General features: G+C 49.5%; 1 protein-coding gene across 3 annotated transcripts in view; it reads left to right on the top strand.

Annotated features, from left to right (window-relative positions):
- The window catches only part of PAX7 (paired box 7), a gene marked incomplete at both ends in the record, with an annotated part of 103,222 nt that extends 101,683 nt beyond the window's left edge, over window positions 1–1,539 (top strand). For all 3 annotated transcript variants that reach the window (XM_084274781.1, XM_084274780.1, XM_084274782.1), the window contains one exon: window positions 1,424–1,539. In XM_084274781.1, the coding sequence (XP_084130907.1) occupies window positions 1,424–1,539 (116 nt within the window). The remainder of the gene's footprint in view (window positions 1–1,423) is intronic.
- Window positions 1,540–14,698: the final 13,159 nt, after the last annotated feature.

The raw sequence follows: 14,698 nt of genomic DNA, 5'->3' as shown, positions 1-14,698 counted from the left end.
CATCTGAATTTACCCAGAGCAAACACCCACCCTCCTACGCCCACCCTGCCGCGGGTGTCCAAGCAGTGACTCTCCTCTTTCCCTACACCCTTTAAAGCCATTATTTAATGTGGCTACCTGAAATATCAGGGGACCAAGCTGATAAGGTCTGGGTGAGAGTCATAGCTTGGGTTCTAATCCTATGCACACCCCCCTGAAGCCAGAGGCACCAAAACACACCGTTACAAAGCTCAGAACTCAGACTCAAGCTTCTCCAGGATCCCAGTCCCTGAGGAGCGCCAGCCAGCGCGCTCAGCTCCATTCAAACTCTGCTGCCTGCAGAAGCCCTGCTCCCCAGCAGGCCTGGCTCCAGCCCCCAGTAACTCACCCTGAGCCCAGCCTGCTCGCTGCCAGCCTGTGCTGTCCCAGCCGGTGAGGAGCAGGGATGCCAGATTAATGTGGTCCTTGCAGCTCCCAAAGGCCGGAGCTGTGTTAATGATGCCGGTGATGGAACGCAGAAGCGTGAAAGGAATTCTAATAGATATGACAAGTCTAATAAGAATTTGTGTCTGGAAGGGACCTCCTCTGGGGCAGGCGTCTGACAAGACGTTGATGGCTGAAATTTGTTTACTCATTGGCACCGATTGTACATCTCCTGCCAGCTCCTTATTAATCTAATTTGAGACATTAAAGCTAGTGAAAGGGAGAGAATTTGACTGAAGCTCAGCTAATGAGCAATGTCACCATCCTGCCCCGGTCCTCTTCCCCCTCAGACCATGGGGCAGTCGGGCGAGCTGGGATGTAGGTTCACGCGTCGCCTCTGGAGTCGTGGCTGAGTTTCTCACCCAGATGGAGAGGAGCAAAACGGGTTCCCTTAGGATGGGTGGATGAAGGCAGGCAGCAGAGCTCCAGGAGATGAGTCAGCATGCAGCAGATGAGTCAGATTCAAGCCCTGTCCAGATTCCTTAAGCTTCCACTGAAATCTCTGGAATCAGTTACACCAGCACCACCTGAGTGCAGGAGTTGGCTTTGCCACTGGTGAGCTGATACAGGGAGGTGAGGCTGGAAGGCTTATCCCGCCGGCTCTCCCCTCAGGCTCCTCTTCAGGCAGCTCACTTGGAAACATCATTTTCCATAGCAGAAGTAGAATTTCAGCTCTTTTCAGTAGGTCTGTGGAGAGATGCAAGGAACCACAGCAGCTCATGCGGACCACACAGCAGACCACAGCTGTGCTTAACCCCAGCAGCACCTGCCCTGTTGGGTGATCCTGGCAGGACCATCATTGGTTTGCACCAGGAGTGCAGCAGGAACTGCACTGGGTCTCTCTGTCTAAAAGTCAGTCTGTAGGGGCTGTTGGTTACACACCCTTTCATGCCTCCTTTCTGCTCCATGCTAACCTTGTGCTGTTGTCTCACCCTCTTGTCTTTTTCCCCCTCCTCTTCAGCCGCTGTCGATTATTTGGCCAAGAACGTGAGTCTGTCTACACAGCGCAGGATGAAGCTGGGAGAACATTCAGCTGTTCTGGGCCTCCTACCAGTAGAGACAGGCCAAGCTTACTGAAGAGTCCGACTGTGCCAACAACAACCCGCTCCAGCAACTTGGTACCACTGGAGAAAACACCACCAGCCTTCCAGGGATCTACCTGCACCCAGACCCTGCTCCTTCCCAATTCCCTTCCATCTTGCACCAACTTGAGCTGTGAAGGAGATGGGAAAGACAGGGAGGGCTCTCCAAGTATCCAGCTCCTCCCAGAGCTCTCAGAGGCAAGCCTGGTCTCTGCAACCTGACTCATCTGTTGGCCAGAGACAATGGGTCGGGTACATTTATTAACCCTGAGTTCACGCCCTCCCTCTAACCTACCTGGCCATGGCATTTTTGCCCACACTTAAGGACTTTCCATTGATCTAGGTAGTTGGCATAGTCAAAGCCAAATTGATCATTTTTTGTTTTGTAAAAAAAAAAAAAAGAGAGAGAAATGTTTCATTTTGTTTCCTTTTCTTTCCATTGCTGTAAATTTGGTGAATGTTGTATAGGAAGGAATAACCAAGCTGATCATTAAGGGTGATATAAATCGGGACCACAGAAGACCTATGGACCAAATATAAAGAACTTGTTTAAAAGAAAGAAAACAAAACACAAAGACAAACAAAACCAGAAAAAAAAAAAGAGCATATATTAAAGTGACAGCAAATTTTCCCCACCCCACTCTACCCTTCTGTTCTCACTGATGGCTTCCCAAAGCAGGGCCAAAGCAGGCCACGTTGCTGCTAAGTAGGGGCAGGATGTTGAGTCTGTCCAGCCTGGGACCTTTGGAAAGTGTAAATGTAAATTGCTGCATGAGGACTGGTGATGATGGGCACAGGCACGAGCAACATTTACTTTTCCTCTTAGGGACCAATTTAGACCTGATTATCAGCGAAAAGACGTGGGCATCAGATAGCAGCAGGAGATGTGGTGGAGGACGTTGGCCTTGCGTGCACAGAGGAAGGGCATCGGATACACCCGATGGCGCCGGAGCTTTTGCCCATCCAGTTGAGAAGGGTGAGGACTGTTGGTGGCCCTTCTTTCACTGGAACTGGCCATGAGAGCAAAGAGGGAAGAGTCAGAGGTGTTCGTTAGCTGCCTGCTCGGAGGGGTCAGTATGCAAAGCCAGGTTCTTTTGCAAGGAAAGGGCCACTGGAGACAAAATGGTGCTTGTTGTGAAGGCGCTTTTTCCCACAGCTGCCTCTCACTGAGGATGGATGTGGCCATGGAGGCAGAGGGGAGATGACCTGAAGAGTCTTTCTAACAGCAACTGGGAAGGAAAGGTGCTCCCAGCTGCAGCATTGCACCTACTTGTACTGCAGGAGATGTACCTTGCCAAGGGCATTCTTTATCCTCTAGCTGCCAGGAGAAACACCATCCCCTGCTCATTCCCCAGCTTTCTCCCCATCTCTCTCATTTCATGTACTATTCTGCACAACTCAACCTCTCAGTCCCTTTCCTCTGCTTTTCATTTTGGTGATGGAGCCCCTTTCTCTCAAAGCCAGATCTTGTTCTCTGGATCTATCACCCCCACTTTCCATAGCAGCCAGCCCTCTTGCTTTTGCATCAGCTCATGATTCTGCTCATCACTCTGCTCAGATAGAAGCAGCCAATGATAAGAAGTTACTGCTAAGTCATGACCCACATGGGTTTTTGAATAGTTCCCCTTTTGCATGTGGTGATGATCCTTGATGATTCTTAAGCAGATATCTACTATTGTAGACCTCCTCCCCCTCACATTCTGTGTTGAGAGGGACTTCAGGAACTCACTGAAACTTGACCTGGGGAGAGCCAGAAAGGCTGCCCTGGAGTTAACCACCCTGATGCACAGAGTCTGTGCTGGCCAGTGGCTGATGGGGAAAGTCCAATGGCAACAGGCAGTACTTCAGTCATCTCCAGGCTATTAGGGTTTGTAATACACTTGGTGTTTTATACGTCTGCTTTAGGATAACAAATATCTGGTCTTGTTCACTGGTGTTAATGGGACCACATGGTTGGACAAGTCCTGGTCTATTGGGTGCTCCTAGGTTGTTAAAGGAGATGCTTCTCTTGTGGTCTCTTCTGTTGCTGCTGCTTCTTCCATTCTTCTCAACAATTCTGGTCTTGGTTTTGCAGCTGAAACAACATTTTTTTCAGGGGAACTATCCCCTGCCTTTCCCCAGCATCGTTTGTCACCACCCAGCAATCTGCTTTCTCTTGAGCCACATGGACAGGTACCTATTCTGACCAAAGCAGAGTTTTCCTTGCTGTGTTCCTCAGCATCCTACCAGAGCCACGTATGACTTCCATCAGCTTCACTCTACGGCTCTGCCAGAGCCTGCTCTACATTCCTAATAGAGTATCAACTCACTAGTGTGGCTACTCTGCCTCTCACGTGTTCCCACACATCCTGTGCGGGGGGACATCTGCATCCAGAGGCTGCAGAGCTCCCAATTCAACCTCTGCATGTCCAGCTGTATCGCAGAGAAAGCCTCCCTCTAGTTGTGAAAGACTTTCCTTGCACCATGAGGCTTTTGGAGCGCTTGAAGTTTGCATTCTTCCCATCCTTTCTCAGGGCAACACATGGCACCTACAGCTGGGTGAGCAGGTGAGGCCAAAGGGACCTTGAGGTGACTGAAAAGCCAAAATGCCATGGGCTGTGTTATTGGGAACACTCTCCCTGCTTTGCTGCAGCTTGAGCAACAAACGATGCTGGTTTGTGTTTATGAATTCCAGGCCTGGTGTAAATGTCATTCCCAACAACAGCAACCTTCAGCCACACCTGAACTGGGAGATCAAGGGTGAGAGCAAAGACACCAGTGTAGGGATTAACGCCCGAAGCACCTCTTTGAATTTGTCCTGTGCCTCAGCATCATTCTGACCTGACTGCTGAAACAACAGAGCAAGTGATTTTCTTGGCTGCCACATGTAATCGTATTTAAGAGGCCAAACACCGATAGTCACCCAGTCTGGGAGCACCTCAAACCTCCATCCTCCTTTACCACCGCGAGATGGGGTTTGTAGGTGGTGACTGTTGGCCTCGTATCTTCCCCTGACAGTTCACAGAATCACAAGGTGGAAAAGACCTTTAAAGATCATCAAGTCCAACCATTCCCATCCTGTGCTAAACCAGATCCCTGAGCACCTCATCTACCCCTTTTTTAAACACACCCAGGGAAGGGGACTCACCTGTGATCCCTCCTCCTTTATTCCAAAGTTTCTGACCTGATCCATTCCTAGCTGCCTGCTGAACCAGAAGGAAACTTGCCCTTTGCCACAAGACTCACTTGCCCACCGCTCCCTCTCTCAAACACCCCCCTCAGCTCTCTCCTCCCCACCGTTCTCCTCTGCGCGCATCCACCTTTCCCAAGCATCCCTCACCAACAGCGGACAGTCGCTCCTCCCCGCCAAGCCTCTTGTGGAGGAGAACTCCAGCTGAGCTCAGCGCAGAGTGCAGGACCCCAAAAAGAAGCAAATCTATTCAAAAGTTGGAGCTGTGTAGAAACCTATTGGCCAGTTACCTTCACCAGAACGTCCGTGGTCACCCGGGCACCGCTGTAAATAGAGTTCTTAGAGGAATAATGAAGCACGCCCCGTGCTAGCGCAAATAGCTCTTCTCTGACCTTTCCCTCGTGGTCGCACTTTGTACATTAGTTGGAAATTTGGTCATGTGCTGTATGTTTATAGAAAGTTGACTTTTTTTTCTGGGTTTTTATTTTTTTTCCTTTTCTACTAAAACCACAGTGAGTGCCGTGCTAGTTTAAAAATACAATAAAATTTAAAAAATAATAAAAAAAAACCAACAAAAAAAAAAGACAGGGGGAGGGGAGGGGATGAACTGTAGAAATCTGCCTATCGTGTGTTTTCAAAATACATTCCAGAATCTTTGGGGTGGGATGGGTTTGATTTGGGGATTTGATTTATTTTTTTAATGAATTTTTTTTGTTTGTTTTTGCTTTCTTTGTTTTGTTTTAAGGTACCTTCATTGTATGAAAGTCAAAGTATTTGTTTTGGTTTGGTTTCTGGATTGCCAACCTCGGTTCTGCTGAAAAGAGACAAAACTCAGGGGGTGGGGTGGGATGGGGAGCATGGGGTGAGGGATGGGATAGGATGGAGGGAGGTACCTTGAAGGCGAAACAAAATTGAGCGTGGAAGAGCAGCAATCGGCTGCGGAGGAGCGTTGGACAGTGGGACCCTGAAGAAGGTGTGGTTGTGGTTGCTCCTAGCAGCCCAAACAGGGACTGAGCAGATACTCAACCACCGGGCTCTGAGGGTGCCTGGGCAATCCCAAAATCCTCCTGCACCTCATCCAAACGAACCACCAAGCGAAGGGACACGCTGCAGGGATGTCCCTTCAGCTCGACGCCTCTTCCACGCCTCCAGATGAGAACTGACGCCCTTGAGGGACAGCAAAAAAAACCTCCAAGAGTGGGTTGCCTTCCCCTCCTTGCACCCCTGCCTTCTCCTCTCAGCACCATCCTGAGACCACAACACAGACATCCCCTCACTGTGTCCAGCAGCTCAGCAGACCGGCTCCCGTCGCTCAGAGACTTTGTGTATTTAATGCTTCTAACCCCTCAGCCCCTAACACCTCCCATGTACCCCCCTGCCTGGGGAATATCTACATAGCACTATAGGACATTCCTTATTCCTAGTAACCGCGGAGATGTCGCTTCTGTGTTTGCCTCATAGCCATTTTTGCTCCATGTGTGTGCCTGCGTGTGGGTGGGTGTGGGTGGGCGTCGTGTGCCCCCGTGCGTGCGTGTGTATATATATAATCGCACCATAATTTATTCAGCTATATGGAGTAGTGTAGTAGGAAGAGAAACTGGTATTTGCTTTAACTACCTGCTGCCTGTAGGTGTCTCTCTGTAACTCAGGCATAACTGTTATACATTAAAAAAAAAAAAAAAAAGAGAAAAAAAAGGAAAAAAAAAAGGATTAAAAGAGAGGTTTTGGGGTGACGTGTGTGATTAACTCCACTCTCCAGCGTGTGGGTGTGAGGGGAAGAGTTCACAGAGGTTTTGGGGTGACTTGTGTGATTAACTCCAATTCCCAGTGTGTGGGTGTGAGGGGAAGAGTTCACAGAGGTTTTAGGGTGACTTGTGTGATTAACTCCAATCCCCAGGGTGTGGGTGAGAGGGGAAAAGCTCACAGAGGTTTTGGGGTGGCTTGTTTAACTCCACTCCTCAGCGTGCTGGGCATGAGGGGAAGAGATCACAGAGGTTTTGGGGTGGCTTGTGTGATTAACTCCAATCCCCAGCGTGTGGGTGTGAGGGGAAGAGCTCACAGAGGTTTTGGGGTGACTTGTGTGATTAACTCCACTCCCCAGCATGCTGGGTGTGAGGGGAAGAGCTCACAGAGGTTTTGGGGTGGCTTGATTAACTCCGTTCCCCAATGTGGTGAGTGTGAGGGGAAAAGCTCACAGATTTTGGGGTGACTTGTGTAATTAACTCCACTCCCCAGCGTGCTGGGCATGAGGGGAAGAGCTCACAGAGGTTTTGGGGTGGCTTGATTAACTCTGCTCCCCAGCATAGTGGGTGTGAGGGGAAGAGCTCACAGATTTTGGGGTGACTTGTGTGATTAACTCCTCTCCCCAGCGTGCTGGGCATGAGGGGAAGAGTTCACAGAGGTTTTGGGGTGGCTTGATTAACTCTGCTCCCCAATGTGGTGAGTGTGAGGGGAAAGCTCACCCCCCCACGCAAACCCTCTCACACACATGTACGGACCAGGGCTGGCTTTGTTAGAAAGCAAACCCACTCCTGGAAATAGGGGAGAGCCCTGTGAATAAACACAACGTGTAATTTCACTGTGAGTTTTCACAAGGGAAGAACAATTACCTGGCCTGTTCTAAATACAACCGGCTCTTTATGCATTCATTTCCAGCAGGCTAAGGCACGGGCTGAGGACGGGAAGGCAGGCAGCCTGTGTGCCCAGGCTGGGATGGGGTCCCTGTTAACTCCCAGCTCCACAGGCACCTGGCTTTCGTTAAAGGCCAAAGCGCAGCATCGACAAGCGGAAAAACAGCTTGAAACTGGGTGGAGGAATAGATGGCTCCGGGCTTGGGCGATGGGTAATAAAGCCATTTGCCTTTAAACAAAGCACTGGATTCAAGAGCTGGTCCCATCTGAAGACGTTTTGGCTCTCTGTAAAATCAGTTGATCCTCATCCAAGTCGTGCAGGGCGAATATCCGCACGCAGAAACCAGCCTAGTTAGTTGCTGGGGCTGGGGTTTGTGTTTCCCAGTTGCCTCTCAGCAGAGGGACTGGCTGAGCAGCTTCCCAAACCCCAGTGGGGTCACTGCTGGATAACCTGTGGTGGCTGCGCCAGGAGATGTTGCCCCTGTACTTGTCTTTGAGGCAGTGAGCTGCTGGCTAGGGCTCTCCTACCCATGCTCCTTGCCTTGCGTGCACACAGCTGGCAGCAGCTGGATTCCTTGGGATACACAGCTTTGGAGAAATATTGAGCCAGTGCCCAGAGCCCTGGGGTTAGGCAGAGACCTTCCCCAAATCTTCTCTGGTCCTAGAAAAACAACTGATGGGCAGATAAACCCTGGGTCTGACTCCACTCCACTCCTGGTCCCACTGCCTGGATAATTCACGTTTTGGAGGGGGACACACACAAGCCAAGGGCTGGCCACCCTGTCAAAGGCTTACAGCAGGGGAGTGGGCTGGGAGGGGGAAGCTGTGGGGTGCCTGGTCGTGGGCTGGGGCAGCTCTGGATGGACAGGGGCTGCGCAGGCTGAAGCTTTGGTGGGCTCTGAGGACCTTGATGGGGACCCCTGGGAAATATTCCAGGGCTGCACATGGGGAAAGGGCTGGAAACAATCACCCCCACATGATGCCAAGGGCCATGTGGTGTCAGAAACCCCTTTTTTGGTGATAATTCAGAAAAGAGAGGCTCGTCTTTGTGCAAGAACCGAAGCAGCTCAGGCTTGAGCTGCCAGACCAAGAGTTAGCCCCAGCTTCCTAGCTTCATCCTAGGGGAATTCCATTTGCCATCTAAAATTTTCCCCCACCCCACAATCCCCTTTCCCTCCTCAGATCTGCACTCAGTAGCATCACTTCTATTTTTACCCCTGCAGCCAAGCCATCCGCTGCCTCTGCCCGTTGGGGCTCGCAGGGGAAGGGACCATCATTTCCCTGGGAACCCTAAAACAAGCCAACATTATTTCCAGCCACGTCCCTGCTTTGAAATCTCTGCTGCTGCTGAGAAGTACCAGCTTTGTGCTTCCTCCCCAGCCCTCCCAGAAATGACTTTGCTCGGGCGATGCTCACGTTCGGGGCTCCGTTGCCGCCAACGTTTCAACACTGCCCTCAACCGTTCCCAGAGCTCCTCGTCCTCTCTCCTCACCACCCCAAAACCTTATCTGAGAGGCGCAGGATACATCCCAGGCCTCGCCAGAGCCGAGCCGTTGCCCTCTGAAAGCCATCAAGGACGCAAGCTGTCCCACAGGGGAGCTGCTCGGGCGGCTCCAGCTCCCGCTACGAGTATCACCGGTCAATTATAGCTCTAAGCTGTCGTCAGCTTTAATCTGCTGATAAGCCGGTGATAAATCAAACACCAGTCGATCCCATCCCAGCTGCTAACTTACACAGAGGCACCACACGCAGCGGGATGGGGATGGGATGCTGACCCTGCTCTGTCCCGGCTCCTTGGACTTGACCCGAGGTGATGCCTTGACCCGAGGTGCATGAGAGGGGCTGGGGACTCACTCCCTGAGCCCTTCCTGCTCTGCTTGCCATTTCAGGGAGGGTATATTATTATTATTATTATTATTATTATTATTATTATTATTATTATTATTATCATCATCATCATCATCATCATCATCATCATCATCCTCATCACCATCATCACCATCATCGTGCACAGGCTCTCCCCAGCAAACCCCTCCACAGCCCCCTGTGACCTAAGCCATCACCCATGTGCTTAGCACAGCCCCCCCCCAAATCCCCTCCTTCCCACAGCATTTTCCCCTGCAGCAGGAGGAAGCACAGGGCAGCACAACAAGCCAGCAGCAACACTGAGCACAGCTACACACACACATACAGACCTCTCAGTGCCAATTAGTTTGGAAGGGCAGGAGCTCTTGGCAGGGTAATTAGCACTTTTCTTATTAATGCCTCAAAAAATAAAACAAACCTGAGTGTGTTTCCATTATTTCCCTGCACAGTCCCACAAATGGCTTTTTTTTTTTTCCCCAAGGAATTGGAAAGGAATTATTGGAAATGCTGAGGTTGTTTCCACTTTTCTGTTTCTTTGGCATTTTAAAAGGTGCACAAGGAAAAAATAGAACAAGCTGGAAGGGAAGTGAAGCATTTTTACCTTCCTAACCTGAGATTTAATCCCCCTTTTTAGCTAAAACTAAAGGCACTGAACATTTTCTTCTGTTCTTTTTATTAAAAGCTGAATAATGAAAATAATTTGGAAAAGGTCCTTCTTATAAAAAGGAAAAGTTGTTTAAACCAGCTTTAATTTTCCCCCTTCTCCATCACATCACTGTTTTCAGCATGGCTCGAACATCATGGGTTAGAAAGCTGTACCAGGCAGATGAAGGCTGAGATGTGACTTACACAGCATCATGTGAAGTGTCTGAGTCCAGTTTGTGTCTCGACTGGCCAGTCCTCAAACCTCAACTGCCATAAAAAGCAGGGGAAGGGGAGGCAGAAAGTCCAGCCCTGCACAGTATGAACCCTTGGAGAGATCTTTTGGGATGTTCTTTTCCATATTTATGCTGAAAATACGTTCTGAAAGTATGATCCAGGGACTGCAGAGGTGTGCAGGTGATGCCTGAATGGGGAAAGTCCCACTTGGGAGACATGTGTGGCCCTTTGCTCTCCATCTCCCCCTCCAAACACCAGCCCCATCTCTTTAAAGCCACATGCTGAGACTTTTTGACCTTGACTTTTTGGCTGGAGCAGCGCACTCATCCTGGGGCTGACTGATGGCAGGAACTCCCTGGAAAATACCAGCCTTTCCCCTGCGACTCAAATGCTGCTGTGAGTCCCCAGTGCAATGAATCCAGATGCCTGGTGTACAGCAGACCCAAGCTGTTGGCTAGCAAGGCACAGGGGGCACACACAGCTTATTTTTGGGAGAGGCCAGTTCCATCTTCTCGCTTTTTCCATCACTTCCCATGAGCATCATCACTTTTCCTCCTGCCCTGCAACGTCCCCTTGGACACAGGGTCCACTTTGTATTTGCTCTATATGTATTTTAGCTATTAAATCTCTCTGCTAATGAATTAACTTGTGAAAGGCAGGATTGCAGGAGCACTGAAGCACCCACCTAGGCACATAAACTCTGCCTGAGCAACTGCATCCCTGCCAGAACCATCCTGCCAGCAGCATTTTGGTACCTCCCTTTCCAACCCTTCATCCTCAGGGGGATGTTTGCCTGGCTCAGAGGTCAGACTCATCTCAAGACCCATGTTTAGATACTTTCCCACTCTCCTCAGTGGCTGCAGCTCCTGTCAGGCAGTGGCTGGGCCAGCAGCTCAGGCTCAGCAGCTTTTAGCTTCGCTGCATTTCATGAGCAATTTCTCCTCAGAATAGGTGTAGAGAAGTTTATTATAATGGGCTGTGGACCTGCATAAAATCAGGGTATTCTGAGCGGGGAGAGGTGTCTGAAAGGGAATTAAATGACTGAAAAAGGATTTCCTTGGGAGGCTGATTTCTTTCTTTTTTAAGGATTAATATAATTAATATCCTGTCCTGGGCAGGCCACATCCTCACCTGGTACAAACCAGCCCGGAATTTTAACTGCTTCTGCCCATTTTCACCAGCCAGTGGCTCATCCTGCATTCCTGTAACATCCCTCTGAGTTCATCCCCTAATGCTGAGCATCCTTGGAGCAGTGTTGCTGCTGTTTCTACTCCGAGCTGACTTTTTTTGGGGAGAGTTTTCCCAGTTTAGCTGGGTGCTGGGATGTCTGAAGCTAGACAGGGAGGTGAAGGAGGCTGAGATGTAGGCACATCCATCAGGAAAGGTGGGAGAGGTGTGGGGTGAAGGATTGAAGGAGGCTGTGTGGGTGCAGCAGAGCCCAGCTGAGGGTACCCAGAGGGGTGGCTGTGATTCCCACTATCTGAATTCCCTCCTGTGAAACAGCAAGGGAGCTTGAATAAGCAGTGAGCATGGCTGAAGGCAGGAGATCTGTCCTCTCACTGGTGCTTTGGAGCATCTTGGACACTGCAGTTAACTTCTCAGACTCTGTTTCACTCTGGCCATCCCTAAATCACCCCGAGGATCAAACCAGACACCAGGTTTCACTGCTGGACAGGATATCATAGGATCAGAGGGGTTGGAAGGGACCTCAAGAGCTCATCGGCTCCAACCCCCCCCCATATATCACGACATAAAACATCAGGCCTTGCTCAAAACCAAGGGCTGGAAGCAAAGTGACCTTCCACCCTCCCGTCCTCCCCAATCTCCCAAACACCAAAGTGTCTTAAACCTCTTACACCAGCGGGTCTCTCTGCCCCTGCCATCCTTCAGGGCTGAGTTCTACTCACATCAATCCTCACCCCCTCACCTTCCTCCTGTCCTTCCTCCTCTCCCATCCCTCCTTCCCCAGCAATATTCAACCTCCAGCTGGCTGGCTGAGAAATAAATAACTAAGCAGGAATCCTGGCTGCTTTCTGCACGTCCCTCACCCTGTTCTACACAGAATTGGCTTTTGTATATACCCTGGCTAATTATTTAATAGGAGATATGGGTTTATTTCAACTGGAGGGGGGGGAAAAAACCCCACTAAGAGGAAAGGGGAGGGAGGATGAGAATGGGAGGGAAGAGGGGGGGTGGAAAAAAAGCCAACAAAAAGGGAGAGAAGAAACCCACAAGAAACTGTTCACATTTCCCGAGACATCAGCAAAGCTTTTATGAATATAACTGGATTTGTAACAAGCATTGCAGCTGCACATAAGGCATTCAGACATGGAGACAATTTTACTAGATAATAGACTATCACGCAGGATACAATTTAAATTAAAAAATGCAATTTTCACCTTGAAATGAACAAATGATTACAATTTCTATACAAATTAAGGCATTCAGGCTCTCTTTCAGTAGTGGCATCAGTCCATGAAATATGACATAATTACCATGAAATACATTTTCAAATATTTTGATTTTTGTCCGCTGCTCTTAAAAAACATAGCCCCAGCTTCTGTGTCTCTGTGTGTGTGTGTGTGTGTGTGTGTGTGCAGGGGAAAAGAGGGGGGGGGGAAGGAAAAAGAAGAGCAGCTCACATTATCCCACCTTCTGGGGAAAAACACATTAAAAAGAAAAGAAAAACTACCCAAAGATTAAGCTTCTCCCCCCCCACACACCCCCCCCCCGATCCCTCCTTCCCTCTCCCTCCTTCTCACTCCCCCTCCTCTTGACTTGAGAGATAAAAATTGAAGAGAAAAAAAAAAATCAGACAGAAAGAAAAGGAACGCAGGCGAAAGGCTCTAAAGCCTCCAGATTTATCTAAATTACTACGCTTATCTGCAAAAATCACATCTGCTGGTTATCTACCAGCTCTGCAGATCTCCTGGCCTCCCCCCCTCCTCCCCTTTCTCCCTTAAAATGGTGCTTTTTTATTCCTCTCTTTTATTTTTTTAATTATTTTTCCATCCTATTCTCTTTTTCTAGCTGGAGATACAAGGAGAATCAGAGAAATGGTGACCCCTGTGTTCGCCCATGGAGGGGGGAGGGAGGAGGAATGGAATAACAACGGGGGAAGTTTGCAGGAGTAGGTGGACTTTGATGGGGAGAAGAGCGGTCTGGATGCCTGGCTGGTTGCTGGGAGTCTTTGCAAAGCTGTGGTGCCCAGTTCTCAGCTGGTTTCCTTTATCCAGCTGTACCCACCTTGAATACTTCTTGTGCTGAGGTGATGCCATGATTTCTTTTTTTCTCCCTTTATCCAAGAAAATCCCTTGGGATTTTCCCAGAATGGGAGTTGGATGCTCAACTCTGAAACTTAAGGATGATTATTTTGGGTAATATTTGATAGAAAAGGTAGAAAATGTAGCTACCTCCCTAGAGGTATCACCAACCCATCCTGATTTAGAGCGATGCTGCTGCTGGGGGCTTGTAGCATCCCAGCCAGACACCCACCGCCTGCATCCCACCCACTTGTAGCATCCCACCCAGTCACCCACTGCTGGGGCTGGTGTCAGACTGGGACTGGTCTCAAGCTCTGTCCCTTTGTCCTCCTGCCTAACCTGCATTTGTATTTAGCATATAGGTAAATTAAAGGGCATCAGTGGGTTAGGATAGCTGTGCCTGAAAAGGAGTGATGCTGGAGGGTGCTGTGGCAGAGTCTCACCTGATCTGGTTTGAATTCCTCTATAAATGGGTCAGAGGAATAGTTAATATTTTAAATTGTTACTGTGAATGCTCCAAATGCCTTCAGCTGGTGGATGTGGGATCCATCTGTGCCTGCTCTCTGGAAACAGGGTCTGCTAGCAACCCCTTTGCAGAGCTGGGCAGGTGACAGGCATTCCCAGCAAGCCCAAAGCCTTGGCACCACCACTCCTTAGCTGGGGGGGGGAAGCAAAAAGCTGATCCCAGGCTGGAAAAATCACCCTCAGGTTCACAGTGCTTCTCAAAGGTGCCTTGAAATGAGCTGGTGCAGCCTTTGCTGGGGTGCACCATTGATGGGGATGGGGTTTTTTTCCTGATTCATTGTGGCTGTTGGGATAACAAGGTGGGAGGGGCTTGGCTGGCTTTGTTTGTGGCCTCAACAGGAAACTTGAGGGTATAAAACCCTTTGCATGGGGACTGGGTGTTGGTTTCTGTGAGCAGCATCTTAGGAAGGGGGGAAAAAATAATCCATTCATTGGCTGAGCTTGTGGCAAGAAGCTGTTGTGGATGGCAGGGGTGAGTATCCCCCAGCACGTTGCACCATGGGGGCTTGGGCAGTCAGGCACTGCATGGCTCATTAATTAAGTGGAGTCTTTAGGCAAAATTTGGAGTTGTAAATTATCCCCTAGGAAATGATTGTGGTTTGGGTGCTTGTGAGTAAGGAGGAGCTGAGACTCATTCAGTGTGAACACATGAAATCCAGAACCCAGCTGCCTGCAGCAGGAGCAGCCTGGCAGAGGAGGGTAGGGCTGGCTGGGAAATGATCCCCCCTCCCCCTGTTATCAATGGTTTGCATTTTTATTAACATATTCTTTTAAATTTTTACCATCTTCATGTAGAAAGCCTGGTAACTCTTTGTGTTTAAT

This window comes from Gallinula chloropus (genome assembly GCF_964237585.1).
Source record: "Gallinula chloropus genome assembly, chromosome: 23".
NCBI classification, from domain to species: Eukaryota; Metazoa; Chordata; class Aves; order Gruiformes; family Rallidae; genus Gallinula; species Gallinula chloropus.
Note: the sequence above shows the minus strand (reverse complement) of the source record. Positions and strands in the feature narration are given on the sequence as shown.